Raw genomic sequence first — 13,016 nt, forward strand, 5'->3', positions numbered from 1 at the left:
GAAGCTTGGACTGTGTGGCTGACTTGCTCAAGGCCACCAGCAATGTGATAAAGCTGGGCATTCAGATCCAGGCTTTCTTAGCTTGAAAGTCCAGATTTTTTACATTGATACGGGTAGAAAATACGATTCCCAAGTCCCAGGCAGAATATAGATGGTATTATTCACTACTATAATAAGTGATATTTCTATTCCAATAAATGAATGCTGGCAGTGCTTTAGGTTGTTGTGAAGATTAAATGATTAAATTTACATAAAGTGCTCTAGACCAGTTCCTCGCATCAAGTAAGAATTTACTAAATGGTGATAATAATGGAGGTGACAATGGTGTTCAAAGGAATTGTTTGAAAGGCATTTGACATATATCTCATGAGGTTTGGTTCCACTAAACTAGCCGCACACAGGGTCCTTGTACCAACATAGCCATCCTCCTCTCCTGCATCAGGTGTTATTTACCTACAGGTGTGTGTGTGTGTGTGTGTGTGCGCGCGTGTGTGTGTGCGCGTGTGTGTGTGTACACATACATATAATCACTCAAAAACGCTAAGACATAATTATTAAACAGTGATTCGATGGTGAGCTAACGTCAGGGCACAATTTGGGAGTGAGAGACTTGATCCTTGTCCTTAATCTGAAGTTCCAGTGTGGTCGGAAAGGCTAAAATGAAGTAATAACAACTTAAGTTATGTAGATAGTTTCATCTAGCACCCCGCGCGCAGTAGGTCTGCAGGAACATCGGGGAGTGAATGCTTTCTAAATGGTGAAATCCGAGTGGCAGGGGGAGAAACGAGATGGCATTGTCCCACAAAGCAGGAGAGGAATTTGCAGGGGGAGTGAGTGGTCAGTGAAGCTGGAGACCATCTTCAGGTAATTGGATTTGGCCAATTACCTGATTTACTGATAAAGGTCAAGGCTGTAGATAAAAGCGAGACAGTGTGACATCTATGTTTCTGCAAGGGCACTTGTTTGAAAGAGCTCGCTCCCGAGGCCGACTCCAAGTCCCATTAGGTGCCTCATCTGAGATCATGCTTTCATCTGATTCCGGAAACTCTTATGAAATACAAAATCGTCTCATTATTTTGAACATTTAAATGGCATGTGACATGAGTTTCAGAGCAATTCTTTTAAAAATTCTCTTTCTTCGCCGCCCTCTATAAACTGTCAAGGAAGACGACCATTTTAGCTGAAGCTATTTCAAGGTTTTATTGCCCACCCATAAAAATTGGCACGATATCGAACACTAAAATGACTTGGCCAATGTGTGGCAATTACATTTCATTAAAATTCCTAGTACGCTTGCCACTAAGAAGATTGTCAAAGCCTCTAGCTAATTACTCTATCTAATAGGGTCTATGACTTATTCAAAGGGTCCACGGGATAGAGAATAATTGGCATTTTTGTCAGTGGCTCTTTAATACAAGAATGTATGTAGGTATATGTATATATGTAGTATATGTGGGTACATGTGTGTGTGCATGTGTGTTCACATGCATGCACATATGTATTTGATTTTGTACATACATCAGCAGTGCCAAGGACAGTGCCAGACCTCAGGTGTGGTTAAATTCAACCCTTCAGGAAGGAAACAGCCTTTCCTCCTATCTCTCTCCCTGAGGAAGTCAGCAAGAATTTGGCTAATGGAAAAATGCAGGTTGTATTCTAAATAGGCTAAGTCACTAAAAATTCTGCCTATACTTTTGTGCTCTACAAGAATCTACTTGTACCCTCAGCTCTTCCAGGGCACCCCACCCCCTCCCCCACACACACAAAGGCAGAATTTTTAACGCACTGTGGTTATAAAACTAAGGAAGGTTTTCACCATAGTTGTGTGTTTTAAACATTAGTTTTTGTACTGAAGTTGAGATAAATTGCAACCACAAAAAGACAAAAGGCCATTATTTTTCCAGAATGAAGTTAGCCAATATTTCTGTCCGATAGAAAATACAGCAGTTCATAAGCTTCTACGTGGCTTGAATTGTGAATCCACCAATGGCTTCCTTTGCTACTGGAGGCATGAAGTAGTCACTTCTCATGTTTGTGAGTGTTTGAGGTAGAGATTACCCAGGTGGATAGATATATCTTAAACCATTTGGATTTGAGACAGATCTAGACAGACTCTCAAGCACCATCGATTTCCAAACTTTATAGAACTATGAAAGGTTATTTATTTTGACAACAATTTCACCAGCACGAATTCTACGTGGCATATAATTATTTCTTAATACACTTGTGTATGAGTCTCTGACAACTTTTTTGAGAATTTCATGGCACCTCCTCAAGCCGATTGGGCATATCTGGGAATGCTACAAACCCAGGCTTGGAAATCACTGGTCTCCACATTAAATGGCAGAGCCGTGGGATAAGAAGACTCAGTTCTGTCACTCGTCAAGTAACTGTGGGACGAGAGTGAGAACTGGTTTAGCCATGAGCTGCTCATGTGTGCCGTTCGGCTGCCGTCATGCTCGGGCCTGGCTCCGTCAGCACATTTCTTGACCCAGATCCTTTTCACGCACACGCCTAAAACACATGCACCCCTCTCAAAGACTCATTCATCTGAGCTCCTGAGACCTAAATCTATTCCTCCTGCCCTTTTCATGGGATCCGGCTGCAAAGAGGTCCAGTAACCAGATTTCGTGACTTTAAAGCAGTGTTTCTTGACCTCAGCTGCTCGTTAGACTCACCAGGGGAGCTTTTGAAAATCCCATTGTCTGGCATAACTTCTGTGTGCCTAGTCAGGGCGACTTCATGGTTTGGTTTTTGTTTTTGTTTTTTTTTATATGTTTGTTTGTTTTGGGGGGGAGGGTTGTTGTTTTTTATTTAAATCGTCTCTAACTTAATTAGTCCTTAGACCATTCTTGTTTATGTTGCCTTTCCATGGCTTTGTAAACAGGTAGTTAGTTGCCTTGGCTCTCAGGATGGAGAGGCTGAACATTTAAGACATTCTGTCCGAGCCACGAAAGAAAGTTGTAGCTTGATGTGGCTTGAAATAATCAAATTCGATAGCATCAAGAGTGTATAGGGGCTGAAGGGAAATCATGGAACGAGTTCTGTGTGTCTGAGATTTGGGAACTCTGTGGTAGAAACTCAAAGGCCACTGGCATAATTCAGCACTAATCGAAGGTGGATGACTCTGGAGTACAGAAAACAAGGCTGCACTCTGTCCCTCGGCCCACTGTGGATGGTGGCACACTATTTGGTACACAAGTGTCATTTGTCTGCTGACTAAGTCATCTGGGACCGTTGGTCAAACCTTGCCTTGTCTTAGGACACATTGAAATCAAAACGTTACCCCAAATATTGTACAAGTACAACGAGGGGCTTTACGAGATTATTTTATGTGGTGCCTGAAAGAATGTCTTTTATTTAATCATTTTCTACGTTTTAATATATATTTGAAAATATATAGCTGAGACAACAACACATGATTTTACAATTGTTATTGTTTTGGCCACTGTTTAGAAATGTGTCCATTTAGAAATGTGTCCATCTAAACATAATTACACACAGGCGATACTCATAAAAGACAAAACGTTTGATAACACTACATTATAGCATGTTGTGATAACCATGATCAACTTAAAATTAAGGTCGGTATTTTTTCTGCATCCCCAGTGAACATTTTAGGGAGGAAGAAAGGGGAGAATAAAAAATTAAAGGAAGATAATTAGGTCTTTAAGATAGGAAGGACCCTATCTTAAAGGTAATTAGGTCTTTAAGATAGAAATGACCCCCAGGAGAAGCACTGATTGATTCTCAGGAAACAAGAGACACCTAGACCTGCTGCTGTGTCATAGGCATCCAGAACTAAGGTGGCTATATCTATCTGCAGCAGTCCCTACAGAAGGCTCAGACTAGGAAACCCCGTGCCAGCTCCCCGTGCACGTATCTTGGGCAGGTGGACGATGTCTCTGGGAGCATCTTGTCTGCCGGGCAAGGAAAGGCACGAAGGACAGCCAGACACGTCTGCTAACGTCTGGAGTGCATGCGAGTTGGCTCACCCCGTGATGGGCTCAGATTAAACTCATCTCTGTCCCCCTCATGTGCCACTCTTCCTTCCCTGGCTTGCATTAGAAATTCGGGGGCCGAGGACAAAGCCTTCACTTTTGTTTTTCCGGAGAAAGAGGAGTCTGGGGAGCCAGCCCTGACAGCTGTGCTCTGTGCCTGGTGAAGGAAGGGCTTTCACGTGTTTCATTCAAGACTGTTTAGTCTGGATGCCCAGGATTTATATATCGATTTTGGGCTCTAGTGTCACGGAAGTAGTTCCGATTCCCAATGATTTTGTTGTCATGTGTATTTCCCTGTGACGAGAGATGTAACTAAGAGGACTGAGAGGCGACCTATTGCAGGGTCCCTTAAAAGCTTGCCTTTCTCCACGCGCTCTCAATTAACGGGGTTGCCTGCGCGTGTAAACACTAACGCGGCAGTCCTCCGTAAAACACACCTGGACCGGGGTCCGTAAGCTGCTTTCGCGTTGGCTTTTGCAGAAGTGGCAGTGCATTGAGGACACATCTGGCAAGCTTCGCATTCACAAGTGCAAAGGATCCGGTGACCTGCTCCCCATCCGGCAGAGCACGCGGAACCTCTACTCCCGTGGCTTCCACGACAAGGACAAAGAGTGCAGTTGTGGAGAGTCTGGGTACCGTGCCAGCAGAAGCCAGAGGAAGAGCCAGAGGCAGTTCCTGAGGAACCAGGGGACCCCAAGTAAGGCACACGTGGTGACCACCCCAGGGGCAGGCCCAGGCCTTAGAGAAAGGATAGAGAGGGAAGAAAGGCTCGCTCCTTCTGCATTTTACATATTATCCATGCATAGTTTTAAGGCTCAAAGCAAATAATTGTTCTGTTTAAAATACAAAAGCTAAGATCATTTGAAATTTTGCTTTTTCACTTAAGCATGGAATACAGTATATTCCGCGAAAGCAGCAGGCATAAAACATGCACGCACATAGACAGAAGAGCTATCAGTGAGGCAAAGGGTATTATAGTTCAGGTCAGTTTTGTTTTACCTCGATGCCAATGTTCTGATTGGTTTACCTTACGTTACTTTATAAAAACTCTTGTCAGACGCTCTGAGATTCCAATGATCGTGCAGACATTGAAAACTGGATCCCCTAACTTTCGTAAAAGAATGGGAGTCTAGTGCCATCTAGTGGCACAAAATGAAAAGTGACTCATTTCTGTGGTTATTCTTTTCCATACTGATTTGGAAATACATAAAATACATTATTAAACTCAATTCCAAGTCCAAAATTAGGAAATCAGATCATTCACTGGAATAGTGGGAGCCCTTAGAGCAGGCTTTTTTTATTATCCTGGATTCTACAGATGGACTTTAGCGGATCATGAACCCTCTAATATTTCAACCAAAAATTTAAGTACATTCTATGTGTATATATATATATGCACATTTTTCTGGATGTCTGTAACTTTCAACAAGTTCTTAAAGGCGTCCATAACCCAAAAGGCTGAGATCCATTAACCTGGGAGATTTTCTTTCCTCCCTGACAGAAAATGCCAGGTTTAATAATTTGCACAAAGATGTCAAATGGAAAACCCACAAGGAACAAGGCCCCGTGACACTAACTCTGGACAGAAGCCGATTACACTGTTCAGCTCAGAAGCGGGGGCAGCCTCTTCTCTCCCAGGAAGTCCGATGGTGCTCCCTAAGCACTGTTCAGAAAGCACATTGATATTTCAATATTGAGCACAAACCGAAGAAGTCTGAGGCCCCTGTTTCTAGCCAGGAATCTTATGTATTTGAGAGCAGGAGGCATTTCCTCGTCTGAAAACTGCCATCAGAGCAGGATCCTGCAGAGGGAGGCGATTCTAATTCCTATCCCCCTTCCTGTTCTAGAGGCTCGGGAAGGAGGGCCACGTGAGCACACCCACAGAGCCTAAGCGCATCTGACAAGCAGGGGCCAGTGTTCACATGTGAAAGTTCTCACGCAGCACACTACACCCTTGACAGTGGCCTATAGTGACCAGAAGACACGCTGGCCTCCCCTAGCATAACCCTCCATCTGCCGGGTATTAAAAGGCTGTTGGCTGATGAAAGCTTTTGCAAAATTTAATTTTTTTCATAGCAGTCTTCTCTTATTTATGCAAATAGCAAGTGTCTACAGCATTTGCCTTTTTGAGAAAGCATCCCAACGTAGTAGGAAGACGTCATGGTGTTTAGAATCCAAATGACTTAGAACGTGAACCTACTGTGTAACATTAAAAGCTTCAGTTTTCTCGTCCGCAAAATAAGAATAACGACACCAAATTCATGAGCCTGTTTGGACAATCTGATAAGTTTTTTTTAATGTAAAGATTTATTATACTACCTGTCTTTCAAAATCATAGATTAGAGATAAGTATGATGAATAATGCATAGCAAAAGCTCAACAAATGATCATCATTATTATTACTATTATAATGGGGAATATAATCTTATTCAAACAAACTGCCAATGTAGAAGTTCACAGTTAAGTGGAACATCTTAGCAATCCCCCAAGGCCCAGAGAAGCATGGCAGCCCTCACAGGGCGATGGGGTGGCCTAGACCAGAGCCCACCCATCAAACCATGATGCAGAGGCATGGCCAGGACCGGAATGCCAGGGGCCTGTCCACGGCAGCGTGGTGACCTTCGCAATGCCGTGCGTACCGCTTGCCCCTGCCCACCATGCTCATCGAGTCAGGTGATCGCTTTCTTCTCTCCTCCTGTACATCTGAACCCCTGTATTGACGCGTCCCCGCTTATTTCCAGAGTACAAGCCCAGATTTGTCCACACTCGGCAGACGCGTTCCCTGTCGGTCGAATTTGAAGGCGAAATATACGACATAAACCTGGAGGAAGAAGAACTGCAGGCGCCGCGACCGAGAAACATCGCCAAGCGTCACGACGAGGGCCGCAACGGCCCGGGAGGTCGCCAGGCCGCCAGCGGTGGCGACGGGGACGCGATGCTGGCCCACAGCGGCAACGCCGTGGGCCTGCCCACCACCGTGCGAGTGACCCACAAGTAGGGCGCTTTGGGTGTTCGCGAGGCTCGGGTTCAAAATCATCCATCCCCCCGCCTCCCGTAGTGCCACCATCTGTCCCTTTACACAAAGTAAGGTGACTCCGCAAGGCGCTGCCCAGGGGCTGGCCTCGTAGGGCAGCGGGCGAAAGAAGCAAGGGGTGGCCAGACAGGCGGAGGTTCGGGCGGGTGCTTTGGGTTCAGTTTCACGTGAAGACTGACCCGCTGGGGACTGGCCAGAGCCAGTCTGACAGGCGTGCAGCTCTGCCACCGCGGGCGTCCAGAGCTCAGAGGGGAGCCGGCCCCCGGCCTGGGGGGCTCTTCGTGTCGCTGTGGCTCGGAGCAGCTGTGCAGTCAGGGCCTCAGAGATGCAACAGCACAAGGGAGAACCGTGGGTCCTGGAGAAGCTTCCAGAGAGATGGTGTGGGTGGGGAATGGATGTAAGAGGCCGAAACACCTCCCCCGACCAGACCCCGGGAGCGCCGAGGGCCTCGGGTGTGGGGGGACAGGGAAGGGAGACGGTTCCCCCCAGTTCCGACGACTCCCTCAGTCCTTAAGGCCCTTCCAAAACCTACGCACCCTCCTGACAGAGAAACACTTCCTGTCGGAATTTATTACTAAGATCTTCGTTTGCCCTGTCGTGTCATCGCTTTGGGGAGGCGGGCGGGATGTTTATCTCTGGGATGGGTCTCCGGGCGCCTGCAGTTGCTCTAGTTCCGCGCCCAGAGATTTAGACCAGGGTCTGTTCCTCTTACGTTACTGATCCAGCCCATCCCCCTCCCACACACCCCCACCCCCTACACCCCCACAGCCCCCTCCCTCCCTGGGGCTGCTGCTTTGCCTCAGACGTCAGGGGGCCTCTCAGGCAGGCTCTCGGTAAGGAAACGAATGGGATGGACAACCCCCTCCCAACTGCATTTCTTCCAACAAGCCCTTTCCATTATAATTGTGAAGACCCCGTCTATTTCCCTACAATATTTGATGGAGATTTTTGGTGGTATCTCTTCATGGGGACGTGAATCCCGAGAGCCACTTGGGAAAGCGATTTTAGTGGTGATCTCTCTCTGCCACCCTCCTGTGCCCACGCCTGTAGCCAGGACACATTCCCTCTCATCCTAGTTTGTGGCTCAGGTCCAAACTACCGCTTGCACCCAGATTAAGAGTTTAGAGGATAATTAAGTTTCCTTTGATATTTCTAATGTTTTGTTGTTGTTTTTTTTTAAGTGTTAAAATATAAACCTATTTCCAATGTTTGCTGTTTGTTTTTGCAGGTGCTTTATTCTTCCAAATGATACAATCCACTGCGAGAGAGAACTGTATCAGTCAGCTAAAGCCTGGAAGGACCACAAGGCATACATCGATAAAGAGGTGAGCCGTGGCTGTGTGAGGGGAGGGTCTAATCCAAAGGCAAACCCGGCTCACGGGCCCTACCGACGGGGCACACTGCGTGGACAATTCATCCTTATATAATTATGTGACAAATACAATAGCAGGTGTTTCTCATTCTCCAGCGATAGAGCGAGAATCCTGACTGAAAACAAAATCGAGTGTGACAAAGAATGGGGATTGCCCGATGACCTTTTGAAATCTTTACGAGAAAATAATTCGATTATTCAAGAGACATCTGTTAATGTTTACTGTAGCGCATCGGTTGCGATGTGGAGGTTAGATAGAGTCTCTGCTCAGTTTGTTTCCCAAGTTAATTATCATCTCAGATGAGCAACTAATTATAATTACGGATCACAGAAAATAAGGCACTTAGCGTAGAAAATCCTGCTCTTGGGAATGTGACGGTTGGATTACATGTTTCCCAGATCGAAGCTTTGCAAGATAAAATTAAGAATTTGAGAGAAGTGAGGGGTCACCTGAAGCGAAGGAAGCCCGACGACTGTGTCTGCAGCAAGCAGAGGTGAGCGAGCATCCACCCCACGCCTCCCTCCCAGGCTCACTGTGCACACCCGTCTCTCTTACCCATGGAAAGCGTAACTAAACGCATTCGTTATCATGTCCTGTAATGACCTAAACTATTTAGGTCAAATTAAGTATGTCATAAACCGAATTAGAAGGTTTGAAAAAAAAAGTCCCCTTAAGCTGAGGTAGTTACTGCCTTCCTTCTATCTCGCTTTCTTTTTTATTTCTTTTTGATTTTTTAAATTTATTTTTATGGTGACATTGGTTAACGAAATCCAATAAGTTTCATCTGTACACTTTAACAGTAAGGCACATATATGTGTGTGTGTGTGTGTATGTACATATATATATATATACATACACACCGTGTGTTCACCTCCCATGGTTAGATTTCTGTCTCCACATTTTTGACCCCCTTTACCCCAGCTACGTCTCCCCTCCTCCCTCCCCCCACGCTTTCTTTTTTATAAGATAAGTTGTTTAGTCACATGCATAATTGTGAAGACTCACTTTTTCATCTTCTCGCCTGTAGCTATTACAATAAAGAAAAAGGTGTCAAAAAGCAAGAGAAATTAAAGAGCCATCTTCACCCATTCAAGTAAGTAACCCTGTTCTCACATTTGCTGGGAGTGAAGGACTGTCCCCTGGGCATTGACAGGCTGTAGGGACCCCTGCATTCCGAGGGATGCTGCTTAGGAAAAGCAGCTTCAGGCGGGAAGGCGTCTGGCTCCAGAAGTTGAAAAGAAGCCCACACCTTGCCAGGGGAGCAGGGCGATGCCACGGAGCCCTCCGGGGGGCTGGGCAAGCTCCGTGTGAGCTCTTGTGTCGAGCTCTTGTGTCGTACGTAACCAGAGATGACTCCACACGCGGCCGTTCATGCAGAGCGACTGGGAGGTGTGGATCCCCCTGGATTAGGTCACTGTGGTGGGCAATTCTGAAGGTGGAAGAAATATACGTATTTTTTTTTTAAATGGCAAATTTTGCATGAGAATGGGATTTAGTATTTGAGCCTCGACAAATTTTGAGCCTTTCCGGTGAAGCCAAGATAATAAAAAAAAAGAAAATTCTTTCCAAGCCTAGATTGTCGAATTTATCAAAAAATTTTAGAATCCAAGCCATCTAGTCCAACCAGCCGTGGACTTCATGACTGACAGCCCAGGACGTTAAGTCGTTCGTCCAAACCAGGTGGCCAGCAGGGTCTGCTGGTTCCTGTTGACATTTCCTTCCATCCGTGTTTACATGTGAATGAGGAAGAAAATGTCGATGCTGTGAATGCTGAGTGAACTCCTCAGAGAGCCGTCACCCAGCGGATTTGTCCTCGCCGTCACCGATGGTGTCTGAGGGCCTCCGTGGAAAATAAAAGCCATCTACTATTGCGTATCTGCTGTCATGTGTCTAAATATTTGTGTGAGGGTCCTAGCAACAATCCTACTTTTAACCGAGAAAGCGCTTTCTGGCCATTAAAAAGCCCCTCTGATCGGAACAGGGAGGCCGCTCAGGAAGTGGACAGCAAACTACAGCTTTTCAAGGAGAGCCGACGGAGGAAGAAGGAGAGAAAGGAGAAGAAACGGCAGAGGAAGGGGGAGGAGTGCAGCCTCCCCGGCCTCACCTGCTTCACGCACGACAACAACCACTGGCAGACGGCCCCCTTCTGGAACCGTGAGTCCCCCGTTCTAAACGCCACTCTCTGCCACCACGCCGGGGCCAGCAACTCACGCTACAGCTACTGAGACAAGGAATTCGGCAGCATAGAACCAGGAGTCTAGAAGATTTCATTTGCGGCGGGGGGGGGCGGGGATCTGTATTCTATATTGGCAACTAGAAATTTTTTGCCCAATTTTTTTTTCTTTAGAAATCTTTGGGGGGTGTTTTGTTTGACAGCGCCAAGCTCTCCGTGGGTTTTTCTCCTGATATTTCACACAGTTCCTGCCCAGTAGGACTGCTCTATAACTAGATAACTAAATGGATGAATGAGTCAGGCCCAAACGTATTTCGTTCCTGCTTTATTTCAAGTGCACCGGAAGGGAGCGCGAGCTCCGTGAATGCGGGGGACGGCGTCCTGGTTAGCCTCAGTCCCCTTCGGCGCCTAGCACTGCGCTTTCAGAGTGAGGGGGACGCCACGGAATATCTGGTTTTACGTAGATGTGGCTGAGGATATGGAATAATCGCAATTGTGCACTTTTAAAATCAATGCTTAGAGTGGCTTCAGTGGTCTGCACACAGCATTCACCGAGCTCACGTAGCAATAACACCCCGAATTCTGCGGCATGTCATCCGATTGAAGGCTTACTGTCCCCTTGGAGTAGCTGAAACGCCAAATCTTCTAACTGGCAGGGTGACAGGAAACCACCCGGGTCAGCGTTTCTCAAACTGGGGTTCCGAGATGCCCAGGAGTCCATGGGCTGTTCCGGGCAGAACCCATGAGAATTTTTGTTTTGTCTTCCTATTCTGAAGCTTCTTATTTTAGTGTCCATGTTTGCGTTTAACTTTACAGTCGCATGAAGGCTGAGCGAACTCGGGAAGGCATACCATTCAGCTTTCAGTGGGGTTCCCTCAAGTCGGGGTGGGGATCTCTGACAGTCATTCACACGGCTCGGGGTGGGGACTGTGCCCCCACCAGGCCCTGGGGAGCAGCGTGGACACAACAGTAAAGCAGACACGCCACATCTGCTCTCTGGCACCTTCTGGGGGGGGGTGAGGTACAAGTGAGGAAAATAAATGGGAGAAATGCAGCAACGGCAACATAGCGCGCTGTGAGGATGGTGATCAGAGTTATTAAAATCTTGTAGAGGAGGGCGGGCGGTAACAGGACTTTTGGAGACGTGAAATTTCAGCTGAAGCCTAATCGGCCAAGAGAAGCAACCCATGTGAAAGGGGTCATTGTCGAGGGGGGTGGGGCACCCCAGATGAAGGGAATGGCAGGAGCAGGGCTCTTGAAGTAGCGGATTTGTCATGTGCAGGAGTGGCGAGCCCCTTTGAAGATGAGTATTGAGAAAGAGGAAGCCACAGTGTGTCGTAACTAACAGGAGTTCCTCACACCTCTGCCTGCTTCTCCCCATCTGAGCCGAGAGCATCCTGCCCAAGACGCCCGAGAAATCTCACCTGAGTCTATCTCCCAGACTCCTCTCCTGCTCTTTCTGGTCTCTTCTGCTCGGAGGGTTCAGAGCCTTATTGACTATGTCCTGTTTTTCTTAGGCTAAAGAGCAAAACCCTTAACATGTCCAACAAAAACCTGCGTCCACGTTCTGTCCTGCTCTGGCCCACTCCCTCCCACGCTCCCTTACCTCAGCTGCCTGGCGTTTCTCTCTACCTCCAGCATCCGAGGCTCCCGCCCACCACAGGGCCTTTGCATATGCTATTCCTGCTCCCTAAAAGGCTTTTGACCCCTCACCCACCTGAACGCCTGTGCCTGTCCCTGACCTCGTCACCCTCAGAGCTGGGTGATGTCACTTCTCACAGAGACCTTTTCTGTGCCTCAGACTGGGTTAAGCCCCTTTCCTACAGCCTGTCTTTTTCCTCCACAGAACGTACCACATTTGTTTGTGTTTCGTTGTTGGTTTTGCTTAACATTTGTCTCCCTTACCAGACTGTAAGTTTCTCAAGATGAGACCATGTCTGTGAGACGCTGTACCCCCTGACACAAAGGAGGTGCCAAATAAACACGGGGCGAATAAGCAGACAAGCACACCACCTGATCCAAGATCACATCAGCTCATGTCTCCCCTCTTTGTGTAGAGAGGGAAGAAAACAGTTATTTTTAACACGCCCACACACGTACTTACAAAAAAAGAAAATGCAGGTCTTGAAGTGTAAAGACAAGGGCACGCTGGAGTGGCTGGCCCGCCTCTGTTGTGTTCATTCTGTTCAGTTTGTTTTTCTTCTTGACCTACAGTGGGGTCTTTCTGTGCTTGCACCAGCTCTAACAATAACACCTACTGGTGTCTGCGTACGGTGAACGAGACGCACAATTTTCTTTTCTGCGAGTTCGCCACTGGCTTCTTGGAGTATTTCGATATGAATACAGATCCTTACCAGGTAAGTCACTATGTTTCCATTGTTTCTGAAGGTTACTGAGAATAGAATAACCAGCACACGAGCTTAACAATGTCATCC

General features: G+C 46.9%; 1 protein-coding gene across 7 annotated transcripts in view; it reads left to right on the forward strand.

Moving 5' to 3' along the window:
• SULF1 (sulfatase 1) overlaps positions 1-13,016 on the forward strand; it is a 143,564-nt gene that overhangs the window by 119,630 nt on the left and 10,918 nt on the right. For all 7 annotated transcript variants that reach the window (XM_039841822.1, XM_039841816.1, XM_039841821.1 and 4 more), the window contains 7 exons: positions 4,482-4,698; positions 6,743-6,995; positions 8,264-8,360; positions 8,807-8,901; positions 9,436-9,501; positions 10,390-10,562; positions 12,796-12,938. In XM_039841822.1, coding sequence (XP_039697756.1) covers positions 4,482-4,698; positions 6,743-6,995; positions 8,264-8,360; positions 8,807-8,901; positions 9,436-9,501; positions 10,390-10,562; positions 12,796-12,938 — 1,044 coding nt within the window. The remainder of the gene's footprint in view (positions 1-4,481; positions 4,699-6,742; positions 6,996-8,263; positions 8,361-8,806; positions 8,902-9,435; positions 9,502-10,389; positions 10,563-12,795; positions 12,939-13,016) is intronic.

Source organism: Pteropus medius, unplaced genomic scaffold (genome assembly GCF_902729225.1).
Source record: "Pteropus medius unplaced genomic scaffold, Ma_sr-lr_union100, whole genome shotgun sequence".
NCBI classification, from domain to species: Eukaryota; Metazoa; Chordata; class Mammalia; order Chiroptera; family Pteropodidae; genus Pteropus; species Pteropus medius.